Source organism: Scyliorhinus canicula, chromosome 2 (genome assembly GCF_902713615.1).
Source record: "Scyliorhinus canicula chromosome 2, sScyCan1.1, whole genome shotgun sequence".
Classification (NCBI taxonomy): Eukaryota; Metazoa; Chordata; class Chondrichthyes; order Carcharhiniformes; family Scyliorhinidae; genus Scyliorhinus; species Scyliorhinus canicula.
In genome coordinates, this window is record NC_052147.1 from 201,968,752 (window position 1) to 201,989,537 (window position 20,786).

The window sequence follows — 20,786 nt, forward strand, 5'->3', positions numbered from 1 at the left end:
ATGCCATGGGTGGGGAACGTGATTGTGTTACTTCATTTATTCATAATTCTTATGCTCTGATTTATGAGAACTCGAAAGAAAAAGAGAGATGAAACCTCGCTGCACTTGACAATGGAGGAAAATAAAGTTTTGAAAGAAAACACAATTTTAAAACATGCTGGAAACTTGGTGCAAAAAGATTGCAGACATGCACCTGATGCTCTTTGGGACAACACATTTTCTGCTGCAGCACGCAAGAGTACTTTATCTTGTTTACAGCACTGTCAAGATGCACGTGTGTATGTGTGTGCCTGCATGTATATACATGACTGTTATGTGTTGATAGATTACATTGATAGCTGGTATTGTTTTGATTCTTAGTGCCAGGGACCCGGGTTCGATTCCGACCTTCGGTGACTGTGTGTGTGGATTTTGTATGTTTTTGCTGTGTCTGCGTGGATTTCCTTAGTTTCCACCCACAGTCAAAAGGTGGGCAGGTTAGGTGGATTGGCCATGCTAAATTGCCCTCGAGTGTCCAACGGTTTGGTGGGGTTATAAGGATGGGTGTAGGAGTGGGCTAATCACAGAGTCATAGAATAATACAGTGCAGAAGAGGCCATTCGGCCCATCGGGTCTGCACCGATGCATGAAAAGCACCTGATCTGCCTACCAAATCCCATTTGTCAGCACTTGGCCCATAGCCTGGAATATTATGACATGCCAAGTGCTCATCCAGGTACCATCCTCCCAGGCAGTGCATTCCAGACCGTCACCAACCTCTGGGTAAAAATCTTATCCTCAAATCCACCCTAAACCTCCTGCCTCTCACTTTGACCTTGTCTTCCCTTGTAACTGATTCTTCAACGAAGAGGAACATCTGCTCCCTATCCATTCTGTCCATGGCCCTCATAATCTTGTACACCATGATCAGGTCGCCTCTCAGTCTTCTCTGATCCACAGAAAACAACCCAAGCCTATCCAACCATTCTTCATAACTTAAATGTTCCATCCTAGGCAACATCAACGTGAATCGCGCTTCATCCCCTCCAGTGCACTCACATCCTTCCTATAATGTGGCGACCAGAATTGCGCACAGTCCTCCAGCTGTGGCCTCACTACAGTTCTATACAACTCCATTATGACCTCCCTGCTTTTGTAATCTGTCTCGATTGATAAAGGCAAGTGTCCCATATGCCTTTTCCACTATCCTATTAACCTACCCTTCTGCCTTCAGTGATCTCTGGACAAACATGCCAAGATCCCTTTGTTCCTCGGAACTTCCCAGTGTTTGGCCAATGATTGAATGCTTCCTTGTCATATTACTCCTTCCAAAGTGCACCACCTCATACTTTTCAGGGTTAAATTCTATCTGCCACTTTTCTGCCTATTTGTCTATCCTGTCTATATCTTCCTGTTACCCAAAACACTCGGCCTCACTGTTAACCACCCACCCAATCTTCGTGTCATCTGCAAACTTACTGATCCGACCCCTCCACATATTATTCTATGTTATTTATATAAATGACAAACAATAGGGGACCCAGCACAGATCCCTGTTGTATGCCATTGGACACTGGCTTCAAGTCACTAAAGCAGCCGTCTATCATCACCCTCTGTCCCCTACAGCTAAGCTAATTTTGATTCAACCTTATCAAGTTACCTTGTGCATTTGCCTTTCTCAGTCTCCCATGTTGGACCTTGTCAAAGGCTTTGATGAAATCCACGTAAACTACTTCAACTGCACCACCCTCATCTACACACCTGGTCACATGCTCACAAAAATTCAATCAAATTTGTCAGGCATGACCTCACTCTGACAAAGCCATGCTGACTATTCCTGATCAATCCTTGCCTCTCCAAGTGGCGATAGATTCTCTCCTTCAGAATTTTCTCTAATAGTTTTCCTACCACTGACGTGAGACTCACTGGTCTTTAATTCCCTGACTTATCTCTACAAACTTTCTTAAATAGTGGGATCACAGTACCTGTTCTCCAGTCCTCTAGCACCTACCACAGGCCAGCAAGGGATTAGACATGTGGGTCAGAGCCCCTGAAATCTCCTCCTTTGCTTCCCACAGCATCCTGAGGATAATTCATCCGGACCCGGAGATTTGTTGACTTTTAAGCCTGCCAGTACCTCCAATATCTTCTCACTCCCTGTGATAATTTGCTCAAGAACCTCACAGTCTCCCTCCCCGAGTTCCATATCTGTCTCCTCATTCTCTTGGATGAAGACAGATGTGAAGTACTCATTCAATACCCTACTAATATCCTCTGACTCCACCCACAGATATCCCCATTGGTCCTTAATGGGCCATACTCTTCCCCTAGTTATCCTCTTCCCATTAATGTACTTCTATATCTTGGGATTTTTCTTACTTTTACCAGCCAGAGCTTTCTGATATCCCCTCTTTGTCCTCCTAATTGCTTTCTTAAGCTCTATCATGCACTTCCTGTACTCCATTAATGCCTCCAGTGAGTTGCTCCCCTTGTACTTGCTAAAGCGCCTCTTTTCCTTCCCAGCATATCCTGACTGTGCCTGGTCATCCATGGTTCTCTGGGCTTGATAATCCTTCCTATTACCCGAGAGGGAACATGTTGGGCCTGTTCCCTCACCGTTTCCTTTTTGAACGACACCCCCACTGCTCTGCTGTAGATTTCCCCACAAGTAACTCTTTCCAGTCTACCGTTACCAGATCCTGCCTTCTTTTACTAAAATCCACTCCCCAAAAAATCCACAATTTTTTTTGCAACTTTAAATTGTGCCATGTTGTGGTCACTGTCTCACAAATGCTCCTCCACCAACACATCAATCACTTGTCTGGCTTTATTCCCCAGAATTGGTCCTGCACCATCCCTTGTTGGACCCTCTACATATTGAGTGAAAAGGTTCTCCTGTATACATTTTCAGAACTCCACTCCATGTAAACCCTTAACACAGTGACTATCCCAATTAATGTTGGGAAAGTTGAAATCGCCTAATATCATTCCCCTATTATTATTTTTACACACCTCTGCGAGCTGCGCATATATTTGCTGCTCAATTTCCCGCTGACTATCTGGGGTCTATAATAAAAATGTGGCTGTCCCTTTTTTTGTTCCTAAGCTGTACCCAAGCTTAATTTGATGCCCTCTCCAAGATATAATCTCTCCTTACTGCAGTAACTGACTCCTTAACTGATAATGCGGTGCCTCCTCCTCTTTTACCCCCTCCTCTGTCTCGCCTGTAGATTCTATATCCCAGGATGTTGACCTGCCAATCCTGCCTCTCCCTCAGTCACGTCTCCATGATGGCTACTATATCTCAATTCCACATGCCAATCATAGGTAGTGTGCTCTTTCAGAGGTTCGGTGCAGACTTGATTGGCCAAATGGCCTCCTTCTGTATTTTAGAGATGCAATAATTCTATCAATTTAATCTATGAATATATAACAGCCATGTCTCCGTCTGTTGAATTCAGGCACACCACCACTGTCAAAAGACAAAATATTCATAATTAACTACTTTTTTTATACAGTATGTTTATGAAGTTCTTATGTAACTTTGGACATGCACACAGGATCCACAAAGTACAGAAGGAGGCCATTTGGCCCATCGAGTTTGCATCGACCTTCAAAGAACACCCTACCTAGGCCCACACCCCCACCCTATCCCCTTTAAACTAGTAATCCCAACAACCTTTTGGAAGGGGCAATGTAGCATGGCCAATCCAACTAACCTGCAAATCTTTGGACTGTGGGAGGAAACCGGAGCACCCGGACGAAACGTAGAGAACGTGCAAACTCCAAACAGACAGTCACTCAAGGCTGGAATTGAACCCGGGTCCTGGGCGCCGTGAGGCAGCAGTGCTAACCACTGTGTGACTGTACCGCCTGATTAAAACTGATCGGAATGGCAAATGAAAGCATAATTTATAAAGTTCCTCGTTAATGAAAATGCTGTGCCAGTGCTGAAATTGAGAGCAGAAGGAAAGATGCAAACTGTTGGAAAATCAGGCTGAACATTGTAACACAAAATATCTTGAATATGTTGAAGCCTTGAAGTCTGAACTGTATTGTGTTAAAACTATGAATTGTGTTTTCACCCCCGCTTACAATTTTCTTCCATCATATGCATGTCCAAAGTTATTAAAGTTTTAAGATGAATAAGGACTTTCTAAACATGTATAAATAAAGTAAAGCTTGTTCAATCCCACATACTGCCTTTTTGTGACCGAATAGCCCTTAATTTGAATGGATAGAAAAATTAAGGATTGATGGATGAAGAGTCTTTATTTTAAACAAATCAATTAAAGCAGTTTTCCACTGCGCAAACTTACTATCAGCCCAATTGAAGAATCAACAGATAAAAGCATTGTGAATTTTGGCCAATTTTTGTAAATTCAGGATTTATTTACTAAGCGAGGAAAATTTTAAGGCAGTCTTCTCTAGTGAACGTATCAGAAAAAGATTGAAGCAACCCCAAGATGACCCTAAGCAACCGTTGCCCTACTTCAAAGAAACAAGGTCACCCTTGACCAATTCCAAAGAAGTCCTATTAGACTCAAATTGTTAACTTTGGACTTCCGATGGCAGCTACATGATGAACAATTGCACACGCGGTGGCTCCTGCCATGGTACTTTGTTTTAGGTCCTCTTTGCCCAGGTGTTGGGTGTTGTTTAAGGATAAATTTGATTAATTCAATGGAATAAGGTCCCCACATAAAATTAATGCCCAACAAGTATTAATGCAAGGCAACGCGAAGAATTGTCATTGGACATGGAAGTCCTTGAGCCTCGTTGGTGGAGAAAATGACAGAGAGGCTTCTGCTGTGGCGCCTCCTTGGACAGCCGAGATGCTGGCAAGCTTCTTGGTGAACGAATTCAAGAAGCAGCGGCAGGCGGTCACTGAGGACCTTGATAAGGCTCGGAAAGGGTTTTAGCCCTCATCCATGTGGCCTTAGAAAAGACTGATCAGAAGGTCATGGAGCAAGACACAATGATACAAAAGGTGTAGGTGGCAATCTAAGACCAGATGACCGGATTGTCTCACTGAAGATGGAGATGGTGGTGCTGGCTGACGGGCATAAAGCATTGAAGACCAAGGTAGACGATATGGAAAACTGCTTCAGCATTGTTGGGCTGCCGGAGGGTCTGGAGGGCCCAAATCCTACGGACTACAAGCCCAAGCTGTTTGGGGAATATAGTGGGAGAGGAGGAATTCCCATATCCTCCCGAGTTGGACCAGGCCCATCAGCTGCTGATGGAGAAGCCCTGATCTGGGAAACCACCATGGTCCATCAGGTTTCACAGGTACCAAGATACGGAGTGGGTCCTGAGGTGGATGAAAGACCATTGAGACTATAGATGGGTGGGCCACGGGTGGTAGCATAGGATGTCCCTGTATGCGGATGATCTGCTATTGTATATTACGGACCCACTCTCCAATGTAGAGGAGATGATGGAGCTACTAAGGAGTTTTAGTTCCTTTGAGTACAAGCTGAATCTAGGCAAAAGTGAATACTTTCCGGTGAGTACCCGAGGGAGGGAAGCTGATCTGGGGAAGTTGCCGTTTCACTTGGCCAGGACTGGCTTCCATTATCTGGGAATCCAGGTTTTCCATGATTGGGTCTCACTCTATAAACATAACTTGCTAGTCTGTTGAATGAGGTGAAGGCCTACTTGAAAAGATGGGGCGTCCTCCCTCTGACCTTGGCGGGCAGGGTGCAGACTTTGAAAATCAACCTCCTCCCGAGGTTTTTATTTTTGTTTCTGTATCCCCCAGTCTTTCTTCCCAAATATTTATTTCCAGTGTCAATAAAATTATATCCTCCTTTGTTTGGGCATGCAAAACCCCATGGATTCGAAGGCATTTCTGAAAAGAGAGAGGCAATCGTGGGGTTTGGCAATGCCTAATTTGTTATTGGGCTGCAAATATTGAAAAGGTGTGGAAGTGGCTTATGGATCCAGATTCTATATGGGGGTGGGTGGAGGCAGGCTTGTGCAGAGGTTCGAGTCTGAGGGCCCTAGTTAATGCCCCACTTCCATTTTCCCATGTAAAATTTACTTTGAATGGGAAGTGGTAAGAGACACTTTGAGGATTTGCAGGCAGTTTAGGTAGCATTTTAAGCTGGGCTCCATGTCAATGTTAGCCCATGTTTACAGGAACTATTTGCTTGTGCCGTCTGGCTTGGATTCATCATTCAGGGGATGGGAGAGGCAGGAGTTGGAGAGGTTTGGGGACATGTTTATTGAAGGTAGGTTTGGCAGTATGGGCGAGTTATTGGAGAAGTTTCAGCTCCTGAGATTGAATGTATTTAGGTACTTGCAGGTTCGCAACTTTTTGAGTAAAGAGATTCCTTGATCTCCTCTGACACCGTCGCATTCGCTCACAAACAAGGTCTTGTCCCTGGTACAGTTAGGTGAAGGAAGAACCTTGGATATCTATTGTCCGATCCTGTCAGTGGAGCAGGCTTTGTTGGAAGGTGTAAAGAGAAAGTGGGAGGATGAACTGGGTTCTGTTTTTGATTGGAGGTGTATGGACTGAGGCTCTTCACAGGGTCAACTCCACCACCTCTTGTGCTAGGCTCAACTTGATCCGGTTCAAGGTGGTCACAGGCCGCACTTGACCAGGGCGCGAATGAGTGGTTTCTTCGCGGGGTTTTAAGGTTGGTGTGAACGTTGTTCTCAGGGGCCAGCGAATCATACGCACATGTTTTGGTCTTGCCCTAACTGGTAAGCTTTTGAGGGTAGTACAGTGGCGTATTGGTTAGCACTGCTGCCTCAAGGCGCTGAGGACCCGGGTTTGATCCCGGCCCCGGGTCACTGTCCATGTGGAACAGTGTTTACCTGGCAATTGTTCAGAAGTGTTGACTTCTGGACAATTGTGCTGGGCAAAGAACCATCTAACAAAAGCAATCTAAAGCTCTAACATGGGATGGTTTTGCCAGTTTTACCCTGATAGTTACTCTGAAATGATTAAAAGGAAAAAAAATGTCTCGATAGGTTAAATGAGTGGCAAAAAAATGACAAAAAAATTTAAATGAAGAGAGATTGCAGAACACTGCGGTACAGAGGATCTGGGTATCCTGGTGCATGAATCACAAAGTTATTATGCAGGTGCAGCAAGTAATTAAGAAGGTGAATAAAATGTCGGTGTTTATTGCAAAAATAATCAAATATAGTTTTGTTACAATTATACAGTTGTTGGTGAGACCACATCTGGAATACTGTGTACAGTTTTGCTCGCCTTACTTAAAAAAGGATAAAATTGCACTTGATGTAGCTCAGAGGGTTCACTCGGCCGATTCCTGGGATGAAGGGGTTCTCTTCTGAGGAAATGGTTACATAGGTTTGGACTGTATCCAAGAGGTTTAGAAGAACGAGATGTAATCTTATTGAGACATATAAAATCCTGAGGGGATTTGACAAGGTGGATGGTGAGAGGATGAATTCCCTGACAAAAGAGTCAATGGTTATAGGGGGTAGACAGGAAAGTGGAGTATGGGCCATGTCCCAGGCAGTACAAGATTAATACCCTATTTCATGAGAGGTTCTAAACATGAATCAGGTATCTCACATAAGGGGAAAACAAGCAAAATGAAACCAGTGATCTTTAAACTGTTTTTTATTTACCTTTTTGGTTAAGAATATCCCTTGAACTGATAATTAAATCATTTTCTTAAGCCCACACTTCAGTCTATATATGTATATACATAGAAAAAAAACATAGAAAGATACAGCACAGAACAGGCCCTTCGGCCCACGATGTTGTGCCGAACTTTTGTCCTAGATTAAGAACAAATGAATCTACACCCCCATAGTTCTACCGTAATCCATGTACCTATCCAATAGCCGCTTGAAGGTCACTAATGTTTCCGACTCAACTACTTCCACAGGCAGTGCATTCCATGCCCCCACTACTCTCTGGGTAAAGAACCTACCTCTGACATCCCCCCTATATCTTCCACCATTCACCTTAAATTTGTCCCCTTGTAATGGTTTGTTCCACCCGGGATAAAAGTCTCTGACTGTCTACTCTGATCTATTCCCCTGATCATCTTATAAACCTCTATCAAGTCCCCCTCATCCTTCTCCGTTTTAATGAGAAAAGACCTAGCACCCTCAACCTTTCCTCGTAAGACCTACTCTCCATTCCAGGCAACATCCTGGTAAATCTCCTTTGCACCTTTGTATGATATGTTTATGTAAGGCACATTGGAATGTACTTGCCAAAATAAATTATTGTGTGCAAACCAGTGTAGCATAAGTGAATAACAGAATAAGCGAGATAAGAAAATGTGGCATTATGTAACTCCATATACCTCCAGTTCCTGTAAAGGCAATTAATTCCAGTATCAGAGTGCTGACGAAAGTATTTATATTTTATATGACACTTTGATTTGAGTGTGTAATAATGTGGTAGCATTAAGAAGGAGAGATCAGTGGGGTGAGAAGGTTATCAAAAACGAGAGATATTACATGCTTGAAATTCTAGCCTTACATTTATGTAGTTATCATGTTGAAGCTCTACTGCCCATATCCTGACTGACGCCAAGCTCCATTCACCCCTCACCCCTGTGGCCGCTGACTTACACCCGGTCCACCATCACTGCAGTTTTAAACTTCTGAACCATGTGTTCAAATTCCTTCATGGCCTTGGCCCTCCCTGTTTCCGTAACCTTCTGCAAACTTCCAAGAAAATTGCAATCCTCTATCTCTGTCTGCATGTGAATCTCTCCCTCCGCTAACCATTGCCGACTGCACTTTCAACTGTCTCGGCCTTAAACTCTGGAATTCCCCCTCCAAGACTTTACATCTCTCTCTCTCCTCCCTGAAGATGCTCCTTAAATGTCACCACTTGGACCAAGCTTTGCTAACTGTTCTAATGTCGCCTCCTTTTGCTTGGTGCCAGTTTGTATCCGATAATGCTCCTTTGAAACAGCTTGAACTTGTAATTAAGCTAAATATCAATGCCAGTTGTTATATTTATGATACAGTTTTATCATACTATTGTTTTGAAATTGGCAGGTATCCTGGCAGATGGCAGTCAGTAGACAGTTAAGGGTGCAATATATGATGCATCCAAAACGCTAAAGCATTTGGCCTTGACAATTCTGTCCAAGTAGATGACTATAATTCAGATTTTAAAAATAAACTGTTTGTGTGTGTCTCTATATATATATATATTTTAATAAACAATTATTCCATTATAAATTATTTAAAGTTCATCGTTTTCAAAACATTTGATAGAGGAATAGGTGCATGTGTTTGGATAAGTAGGGAAGAGTTCTCCACTATCTTTATTTAAAAGAAACTGAAGTATAATTTTAGGAGAGCATGATTGGAAATGCTGATGATCATAAATTTCAGGTTATTCTAAATCCCAGAAGCTACTGCCCTCAACTGTATTTTGCAATTTGATATAATGAGGAAAGATTTGAAAATCAGAAAATGATGTCCCAGATGTTTTATGATTATTTTAAATAAATAAATGTTTATTAACCAATTAAGTATACACAACTCAGCGGACCAAAAGTACACTTAACTAAAACAATGGCTATACACAGTATCACTTACTTTACTCAATTACAAACACCTTTATTTCACTACCTTCATAATTCTCCCCAAACTTCCACAAATCTTATAGATTTTTGAAACTTTAAAAAGAATCCAGTAATAGTTACCACGCCAGGCAGTTGCAGCTCTTTGGGGTTGCTTCTGGGTAGAACAAAAGAACTGGTTTTCCAAGGCAGGCTTTTTTTTTACAGACCAGGCTTGCTGGGAGTTAAAACAGCGATTATTGCTGTTGGATGACATCTCAAACAACAATCCTTGCAAAGGTTAAATGCTTCTGATATACACTTTTTTCGCGCTTGATCTTCCATTATCTGAATTAACCTCATCAGAAGGCAAACTTAATTACCTTCATTTCGTGGGTCTACCTTTTAGAATATAAAAGTAAAATTTGCATCTTGTCTCCTGCATTGAACCTCTAAAACCTTATTCAATCCCTTTTAGTTCTATTCCCCATTGTTATCAGCTTGCCTTAGATAAACAGCTGCTTACGATGTTGTTAGGCTCATCAGCATACCAAAAGTAGGAGTTCCATGAACACCAGGGACGGCATGGTGGTTAGCACTGCTGCCTCATAGCTCCAGGGTCCCGGATTCAATTCCGGCCTCAGGTGACTGTGTGGAGTTTGCACTTTCTCCTGTGGGTTTCCTCCGGGTGCTCCGGTTTCCTCCCTCAGTCCAAAAATGTGCAGGTTAGGTGGATTGGCCATGCTAAATTGCCCCTTTAGTGTCCAAAGGGTTAGGTGGGGTTACAGGGACCGGGTGGAGGCATGGGCTTAAGTAGGGTGCTGCGAGGCCGGTGCAGATTCAATGGGCTGAATAGCTCCTTCTACACTGTGTAGATTCCATGACCTACAACCAACTGCCCCCTCCCTTCAATAGCCTACATTTTCCAATAGTTTTAAAAGTATATAACCAACCGAAAACATTCCAATTATTGGATTTCCATGATTTATTTTTTCTTATCATCACTATTTTTTTCCTGACACTACTGCTTCCTACATTGAAGACAAATCAACTTGCTGCCTTTAGAGGCAGTTTCCAGGTAAATTGCAGAAATATGCTGAAATAAGTAAATTGGTTTGCCTGCAGTTTGAATCTCCCTATGGAAAATAGTCTTGTCTCTATCTAGGCTGTGCCTTCCACACCCCAGCTATTCACCAGAGATTGGTAACTTGCTAGATGATCATTGGGCATTGATACAACACAATGGGGTTGAATTGAAATTAAAAAATGATAACGAAAACAATTATCTGATGAGAGAACATATTTTTTTTAATGTAGTGATCGTACTCTCCTCCATTGTGACACAGTTTTTTTTTAAATTTACTAAACGGTGGAATAGGTAACATTCATTGATAATGTAGAGACTATTGGGTAGATTTTCAACTTGCTGGCAGAGGTCAGTGTTATGGATCGGACCCCTATTATAGGGAAAACTCAATTTTCACTTCCATTCCAGAATTAAAATTTGGTTACCCCCGACACCAGTTGTATGTCTAGGTAGCAAGTTGAAAATTATATCTCTATGTGAATCTGTACATTTATATAGGAGATGACAGCTCATTAATCGACTTGTATATTTGTTTCATACATTTATATTTTTGGTTTGAAGCGTATTGAATTGGATATCTAAAATGTATTTTTTTTATCCTATAGGATTTTGAAAGGTTATCCAGCACACTCTCCGAATACGGAAGATGCCTCCTCCTCCTCCTCCTCCCCCACCTGCTCCTCCAACATTTTCATTGGTAAGAATTTTGGATTGGATTTGGGTTCATTGTCACTGAGGTATAGTGAAAAGTATTGTTCTACGGACAGTCCAGACAGATCATTCCATACATGAAATAATATAGGACATACCATTAAAAACACAGCACCTATGACAAATGCGCAATGTAAATACATAGACACAGATATCGGGTGAAGCATATGGAGTGCAATACCACTCGGAGATCAGTTAAGTCCATAAGAGGGTCATTAAGAAGTCTGGCAACAGCGGGGAAGAAGCTGTTTTTGAATCTGATCGTGCGTGTTCTCAGACTTTTCTATCTCCTGCTCAATAGAAGTTGGGAGAGAGAATAATCTGGGTGGAAGGGGTCTTTGATTATGCTGCCCACTTTCCCAAGGCAGCAGGAGGTGTAGACAGAGTCAATGGATGGGAGGCGGTTTCACGTGATGGACTGAGCTGCGTTCAATTTTTTGATGATTCAAATCCCTTATTCTAGCATCAAAAACCACTATACTGCTAAAGGTGCTGTTATAATGCAGCCCGGGTCTTTGCAAAACAGCCTAACTGCATTGCTCCCGGACATTTACTAGTAACTTGTGCAATTGGTCTTCCTGTGTAGCAACTGCACTGAGCTTTTATTCAATAAAATGTACTTTATTTATAACATTCGTTAAAGGGTATTACTTAACAGCTCAAATTGACATTAAATAAAGTTCAGTTCCTTTCAATACAGTACAATGCACTCTGGTGCAACTGACTACACTTATAGGGCGGGATTCTCAGGCCGCTTTCGTCCGGTGACCGGAGAATCCTGCCTGAGGTAAATGGAGTTTTCCATTCTACATAGCTTGCCTGTTGCGTTGTTACGGCAGGTGGGGCGGATGAATCCAGCCCATAGTTACAGATTATATTTACATGGTTGGCATTGCCTAGGTTGCTGAAATACCTTGAGCAAAGCACATGGATGGAGTTTACTAGTAAGAGTTGTGAAGCACTACTGTTAAATATATTAGCACTGGGACAGGGTATTTACTGGTTTTAAGTAGTTGAGTCACAGATAAGTTGATCTGGAGGAAAACTGTAAAAGAAGTATGAAAGGTTATGTGATCCACTTAAGAGTATTTTATTTGCTTCAATTTGTACAATCTGCAAGATTACCTCACTGGCAACCTTCCTCTTTGCCAATATGGTTTAATATATTTCAAGGTGCATGCCAGTTGTTCCACTCTTCATAATGAAAAATGCCTGTATTGTAGAGCTGAAGATGTTGCCTTCACAGATACTGTTTACTGGTCACTCCCACCAATGCAAACAGGTACATTAATGAGAATGAGGACAAATGTATTTCCCCAACTCACTTTGCCTCCTTATACAGGTCCCAGTCTATCAGAATTTGGACTTCTGAACATTGAAGTATGTTCTGTGCTTTCGTTGACCTTCATACTTACCCCTAGCGCCATCAATATAGAGAAGTATTAATTCATCAGTTAAGGGAGGTGGCCAGTGGTGATTAACAGATTTCTTTGATCTGAATTCATGAAAATTCCTGAAGTCCAGAATCATTATTTCATCCGACTGTATGCCACTGTGTTCCTTCCTCTCTTGCCAATGGGACAGGATACATCCTGGAATGGGATGTACGAGTCTGAGATGCTAGCTGATAGATAAGATTCTGAGTATAATTATGTCTGATTGCAAATTATTGTTATTTTGAGAAATTAGTGAAGAAGACTTTGCATGGTTGGCTGGACTGAGGTTGTCTGACCGGATATTATATCTGATTCATTGCTGATAGGCCGATCAGATTTTCTCCTTGATTGCTGAAAGTTTTCACAATCTCCGGTGGCTTGCCCGGCCACTTTAGAAGGTAGGAAGGCAACCCTGCAGCACAACACAGCAACAGCTTGCATTTATAAAATGGCATTCCGTTAAAAAAAATCCAAAGCATTTAGTCAGATTGTTATTAAACCAGGTTTGACACCGAGTTGCAATGTACCACGACACCATGCAGATGCTGCGACAACGAATGAACGGACATCGCGCGACAATCACCAGGCAGGAATGTTCGCTTCCAGTCGGGGAACACTTCAGCAGTCAAGGGCATTCAGCCTCTGATCTCCGAGTAGGCGTTCTCCAAGGCGGCCTTCAGGACGCGCGACAACGCAGAATCGTCGAGCAGGAACTTATAGCCAAGTTCCGCGCACATGAGTGCGGCCTCAACCGGGACCTGGGATTCATGTCGCATTACATTCACCCCCCACCATCTGGCCTGGGCTTGCGAAACCCTACCAACTGTCCTGGCTTGAGACAATTCACACCTCTTTAACCTGGGGTTACACCTACCCCTGGATCTGTAAAGACTTAATTACCTGCACATGCTCGCATTCTAAGCATTGTCTGGCATCTTTGAATGGGAGATTGCAGAACTCGATGGTACAGAGGGATTGGATGTCCTGGAACATGAATCACAAAAGGTTAGTATGCAGGTACAGCAGGTGTTTAGGAAGGCAAATGGAATGTTGATGTTTGGTTTTACTGAAGCTGCAGAGGGCCTTGGTGAGACCACATCTGGAGTACCGTATACAATTTTGGCCTCCTTATTTGAAAATAGATATAATTTCATTAGCTGCAGTTCCAAGAAGGTTCACTTCCTGGGATCAGGACCTTATCTTACGAAGAAAGATTGAACAGGTTGGATCTATATCCATTGGAGTTCAGAAGAATGAGAAGTGATCTTACTGAACCATCTAAGATCCTGAGGGGACTTGATATAGTGGATACTGGGAGGTTGTTTCCACTTGTCAGGAAGACTAGAAGAAGGGTCACAGTTTAACAATAAGCGGTCTCCTTGTTGAGATAGATGAGGAGAATTGTTTCTCTCAAAGAATTAACTTGTGGAATTCTTTTCCCCAGAAAGCATTGGAGGCTGGTTCATTGCATTTATTCAAGGCTGAATTAGACAGATGTTTTTAACATACATTTTATTAGAGTTTTACATTTTTTTTACAATTAACACAACAAACTCTCAAAACTGGTACAGTATAAATACTATTACACACATGAGTACAGAAAAGGACAGGAGAACGCCAACAGAGTTGGTTCTTAAATTTAGTGCCTCAACCATACAATAGAAAAAACAGCGAGAGAATAGAGAAGAAAAGGATAAGGCCATGGAACCATTGTAATATAATCATAGAATCATGCAGTGCGGAAAGAGGCCATTCGGTCCATTGAGTCTACACTGATCGGGGAAAACTCCACTGGTTGGAGTCACACACAGCACAAAGGAAGATAGTTGCAGTTGTTGGCGGTCAGCCATCTCAGTCTCAAGATATCATCTCCTGGCTGCCCAAAGCCTGTCCACCATTTACAAGGCACAAGTCAGGGATATGATGGAATACTGTCCACTTGCCTGATTGAGTACAGCTCCAAAACACTCAAGAAGCTTGTCACCATCTAGGACAAGCAGCCTGCTTGATTGGCACCCCTTCCACAAACATTCACTCCCTCCACCACCACGCACAGTAGACGTAGTGTGTACCATCTACAAGATGCACGGTGGGAACTCACCAAGGCTTTTTTGGCCGCACTTTACAAACCCACGACCACTACCATCTAGAAAGAGGTGCAGCAGATACATGGGAACACGACCAACTGCAAGTTCCCCTCCAAGTCACTCACCACCCTGACTTGGAAGTGTATCACCGTTCCTTCGCTGTTGCTGGGTCTAAATCCTGGAACTCCCTGCCTAACAGCACCGTGGATGCAGCGCTGGCCCTAGGGTTGCTGGCGCCCCGGGCAAGCTGAACTTCGGCACCCTTGGGGTGGGGGCGGGGCCGAGGGGGGGGGCGGGGCCGAGAGGGGGGCGGGGCCGAGGGGGGGGCGGGCCGAGGGGGGGGGCCGGGGGGGAGCGGCCCCGAGGGGGGGGCGGGGCGAGGGCGGGGGGGGGGGGGCCGAGGGGGGGGAGGCGGGGGGGAGCGGACCCGAGGGGGGGGGCGGGGCGAGGGCGGGGGGGGGGGCGGACCCGAGGGGGGGGCGGGGGGGAGCGGACCGAGCGGGCGAGCGGACCGAGCAGGGGGGCGGACCGAGGCGACGGACCAGGTGGGGGGGGGGCGCCCTGGGGGAGTGCGGCCACCCTGGGGGAGTGCGGCCACCCTGGGGGAGTGCGGCCACCGCACATGCGCTGGTTGGCGCCGGCCCAACTGCGCATGCGCGGGACCCGAGTCTGGCGCCCCCTAGCACATGGCGCCCCGGGCAACAGCCCGGGTTGCCGGTGCCTTGAGCCGGCCCTGCGTGGATGTACTTACACAAAATGGGCTGCAGTGGTTCAGGAAGGCAGCTCACCACCACCTTCACCAGGGCAATTGGGGATGAGCAGCAAATGCTGGCCTAGACAGCAAAGCCCAAAAAAATTAATGTTCTGAAAGGGATCTTACCATCCACTGCTTCTGGTAAACCGACAACTCGGACATCTTTCTCCGGCCTCGGTTCTCCAGATCCTCCAGGATTTCTGACATACCATATAGCTGGTTTTCCAGGGATTGAATGCAGCCCTCAGCTAAGGAAGTTGCATTTTCAGCATTCAGGATTCTCTCCTCCGTTTTATTGAGAATTTTATTAGCATTCTGCAGCTCAGCCTCGTGAGCGCTAATGTTATTTGCCAGCAAGCCAAATTTATCATCAATAACTCTAATGAGATTTGTAATCCATCATCTGCAATGCCTTCGAAGTGCCGGATCGAGAACCCGCTTGAGGATCAAGTTGCCATGTGGAGGGGTCAGCTCCACTCCTGGTGCATCCGACTGCTCCCTTTTATCGACGGTTTTCATAGGATACCCCGTGGCATTTTTTTTCTCCAACACTCGGCAAACAGCTTCTAGGGTCATTCGCTCCTACGTCGGGTAAGTATGTGCCGTGTAAATAGGATATAAATGAAGGATTAATCGATGAGCAGTGCCAGAATTCACGGAAATGTAGCTATTCCTGCGCCTGCGCCACATGATCCCCCAGACAGGCTTTTAAAGGTGAGGCAGTCGAGGGTTATGGAGGGCAGGCAGAAAAGTGGAGTTGAGATCACAACTCCAGATCAGCCATGATCTTATTGCATGATGGAGCAGCTCCTAATCAATTTGGCAGAACTATGCAGAGTTTGGGTCCGATCCATTGTTTGTGGGATTGATTTGCTTTGTCCATCACATTCCTCTTCACCAGGTTGGTATTTTTAGGAATGCTTTCTGCTGCTCAATGATGCCCTTTTGCACTCTTCACTTAAACTACGGTTTTTCCCCCAACTTGGATGGTGAGTGTGAGATATGCTGGGGTCATGTGGTTACAGATCTGGTTGAATACAATTCAACACCTCATGGATACCCAGTTTTGAACTGCTGGATTTGTTCTGAAACTATCCCATTTATCACACTTGAGTTTTTGATACCAATTTTCTCTCTTGCTGTCCTGAAGATATTAGCTCTTTGCTGGGGGAAGATTTCACAGACACAAGACACCCTCTGCTACTGCACCCAAGTGGCCCTAAAAAATGATCAACAGGCTGGTTGATCAGGGGAGCATTGCCCAATTGTTCCCCACCCGTCATCTCACTGAAGACTACTGAGACCAATTCTAGTTTCTCCTTCACATCCCAGCTGCAATCAACTGATGTGGACAATAACTTTCCTTGTCTTTCTGACTCAGGTAATTGTTGGATAAATTCACCTCAGACAGGCATAAGAAGAATGTTCACGGGATCCTGTTTTTAAGAGAAATTAGATGTTTTATTTTAGATTTCTCATCTCCACTCCATGGCAGGCAATGAATTTTTTTTTACATTTGTTGACGGGATGGGGACATCACAGGCTGGGACCGCAGTTATTGCCCATCCCTAATTGATCTTGAGAAGGTGCCCTTGAAAAAGAGCCTCTCTGTTGTGACAGAGCCCGAGCAGTTTTTCACTCATCTTCAAAGATGTATTGTAGTTGTTTACAGCTGTGCCACCTTGCTGCAAATTGGGAACTTGGGTAGATGGGATGGAAACTCGGTTGAGTCTGACTCGAACTTTGCTTGATTAAGAAGCTATAAAAACAGTGACAACATTTCAAACAGATGACATTCAGGACAAGAAAGAGAAGGTGGTGCTCCTATTTCTCCTACCTGTCTTCTGAAAGGATTGCTACCTTCCAGGTGACCGTGTTGGTTCCTGTTGACGATGAGAGTGAAAGCAAATTTGATCCTGCCCTCGCCGAGTGTGTGCAAAAGGAATTGTCTAAAGAGCAGTTCGCAAACACTGGCTGACTTTTCTTTCCTGTTCTCAGCCCAGGTACACTCAACAATTGTACCACCCCAACTGAATTGAGCTGAATCTTCTCAAACTGGGACACATACCTGGGGTATTCTGGTGTGTGGTGCTCGGTTACATGTCTTTAACAATTGAGCCATTTGCTGGAACTGTGCTTTAACACTTTTAACAAGTACACCTATGTGAAAGCACTGACCACTGTCGCACATATACCTGTAATTGCTGCCACCTTCAACAGTAGAGCAATGTATGAAAGAGAAAAATGCAATAAACGTCAAGAATATAGCAAATATTTAACTTTCAGAAGTATGTATTGTATAGCTACATTTTTCTGAGCCCAAGTTATTGGTGACACTGTTGTCATTTGTTGATGGCTTCTCGTTCGCTGCATAAAAGAAGTTCGTTTTACAAGCCTGTTGGCATTATGACTGATCACTAACCTGGAGTAATGTCAGTAGAGAAATGGCGAATACACCATGAAGACCTATAACATGGATCATTCTTCATGCCACAAGTGATGCATGTCCAATAACTCTGGAATATATCTACTTAATGTCACGCCTGGCCAAGTTTGACAACATATTTCAAGAATATGGAGAGCAGATGTCAGTTGAGGGTGTGCCTCCATCTTGAGGATGTCATTTCAGTTTGTTGCTGGGTTAAATATATTTGGTTTAATTAGATTCACTTTAGATAGAACAGAACTGAATATCTGAACCAAGCCCAGGTTTGTCCATCCAACTGAAACGGTGGTTAGTCTGCATAACGATTACAACAATTTTCTTTCCTGATGTGTGTGTGTATGCCGTCTTAATTGGATGTTTGTAGTTTGAAGTAAATGTGGATTTGAATACTTTGCGAGTTGTTATCTGTCAAAAGGAGTTGGGGAGATCCAAGATTAGTAGTTTCAGTATTTCGCATATACATTATCATAAAGCTTACTGAATGAACAAAGATGGTTTCTGTTTGTTAGGTAAAATAGTATTGGGAGAACAGTCTTCCTTTATTATGTGGATGCTTTTCGATGTTAAATACATGAAATGTAATATCCACAAAGAAAATAAAATGAGGAGTGAAAAAAAATGACAGCCTTTTAACTTACAAAAATAAACTTTCTGCTGCGTATTGTGTAGCTGAATTTATTTTCTACAACCAGGAAAGAGGCCATGTCTGGTTCTTTACCACAGATCTTGTTCCGTTTGATCTTCATTCTGCAAATATCAGCAGAAACAAAGTCTCAATCAGACTACCGATTGTAAGAAAGGGAGTTTGACTAAAGTTTTGATTAACCAGCTGCAGTTTAACAGTATTGAGTGTGATCCACAGCAAGTGGCAGCCCCCAGCCCGTGGAAGGTTAGGAGAAAAAGGCTCTGATTTTGCAGTTGTGATGACCATGAAGCTGTCAGCATTCACCATCAATACTCCACTTTGGAGACCGTTTATCAACAGAATAAAACCCAAATCCCAGTGATCACTGGATCATTGTGTGCAGTTTTATTCCAGTGCCGTTGCTTCACTGCTAACTACAAAATCCAAGCCAACAGATAATCTTTGGGATTTTTTTTCATGGAACGTGGGTGTCGCTGGCTAGGCCAGCATTTATTACCAATCCCTAATTGCCTTTGTGGTGGTGGTGGGCTGTCTTCTTGAACCGCTGCAGTACATGTAGAACATAGAACATAGAACAGTACAGCACAGAACAGGCCCTTCGGCCCTCAATGTTGTGCCGAGCCATGATCACCCTACTCAAACCCACGTATCCACCCTATACCCGTAACCCAACAACCCCCCCCTTAACCTTACTTTTATTAGGGCACTACGGGCAATTTAGCATGGCCAATCCACCTAACCCGCACATCTTTGGACTGTGGGAGGAAACCGGAGCACCCGGAGGAAACCCACGCACACAGGGGGAGGACGTGCAGACTCCACACAGACAGTGACCCAGCCGGGAATCGAACCTGGGACCCTGAAGCTGTGAAGCATTTATGCTAACCACCATGCTACCCTGCTCCGGAGGAACACCCACATTGTGGTTAGGGAGGGAGTTCCAGGATTTTGACCACGTGACAAGAGATAAAACCGCAATATAGTTCCAAGTCTGGATAGTGTGTGGCTAGGAGGTGGAACTGATATGGTTGCCATACATCAGTTACCCTTGTCCTTCTAGGTGATAGAGGTTGCAGGTTTGGAAGGTTCTGTTGAAGGAACCTTGGTAATTAGCTGCAGTGAATTCTGTAGATGGTACACATTGCTCCTACTGTGTTGGTGGTGGAGGGAGTGAATGTTGGAGGTGATGGATGGGGTGGCAAACAAGCGGGCGGTTTTGTCCTGCTTGGTGTTGAGCTGCTTGAGTGTTGTCAGAGCTGTACTCATCCAGGCAAGTGGAGAATATTCCATCACACGCCTGACTTGTGCCTTGTAGATGGCAGACAGGCTTTGGGGAAACAGGACGTGAGTTACTATTCGCATGATTTCCAGCCTCTGACCTGCTCTTTTACTCATAGTATTTGTGTGACTCATCCAGTTCAGTTTCTGATCAATGATGATCCCCAGGATGTTGATAGTGGGGAATCCAGCAATGGTAATACTATTGAATGTCAAGGGATGTTGGTTAGATTTTCTCTTGCTGGAGATGGTCATTGTACTTGTGGAGCAAAAATGTTATTTGTGACTTAATAGCCCAAACTTGCATAATGTCCAGGTCTTACTGCATATGGACATTGGCTACTTCAATACCTGGCAGTCACGAATGATGCTGCCACCTGTGGTGGATCAGTCCTAACAAGGATGATTATGATGGATCTGGGGCATTGCCTGTAAGGTATAATTCTGTGAGTCATGTCAGACTGTTGCTTGACTAGTCTATGGGACAGCTCTCCCAATTTTGGAACAAGCCCACAGATGTTAGTATGAAGGACTTTGTAGGGTCGATGGTATATGCCACTGTCATGGTGCCTCAGTTGTAACCAGGTGGTACATTTGGTTTCACTCCTTTTAGACTCTGCCCTGGTTCGATACAACTGAATGGTTTGCCAGGCTATTTAAGAATTGGCCACGTTTCTGTGGGCTTGGGTGTATGTAGGCCAGACCAAGTAAGGATGGCAGATTTCCTTCCCCAAATGATATTAGTGAACCAGATGGATTTTCAACAGTGGTTTTGTTGACCAGCTTTTAATTCCAGATTTATTAATTGAATTTAAATTCCACCAATTTGAACCCTCTATCC

General features: G+C 44.0%; 1 protein-coding gene across 5 annotated transcripts in view; it reads left to right on the plus strand.

The window, feature by feature from the left end:
- Positions 1 to 20,786, plus strand: part of LOC119961888 (WAS/WASL-interacting protein family member 1-like) — a 145,259-nt gene that overhangs the window by 109,132 nt on the left and 15,341 nt on the right. For all 5 annotated transcript variants that reach the window (XM_038789373.1, XM_038789371.1, XM_038789374.1 and 2 more), the window contains one exon: positions 11,193 to 11,284. In XM_038789373.1, the coding sequence (XP_038645301.1) occupies positions 11,234 to 11,284 (51 nt within the window). In that variant the 5' untranslated portion in view covers positions 11,193 to 11,233. The remainder of the gene's footprint in view (positions 1 to 11,192; positions 11,285 to 20,786) is intronic.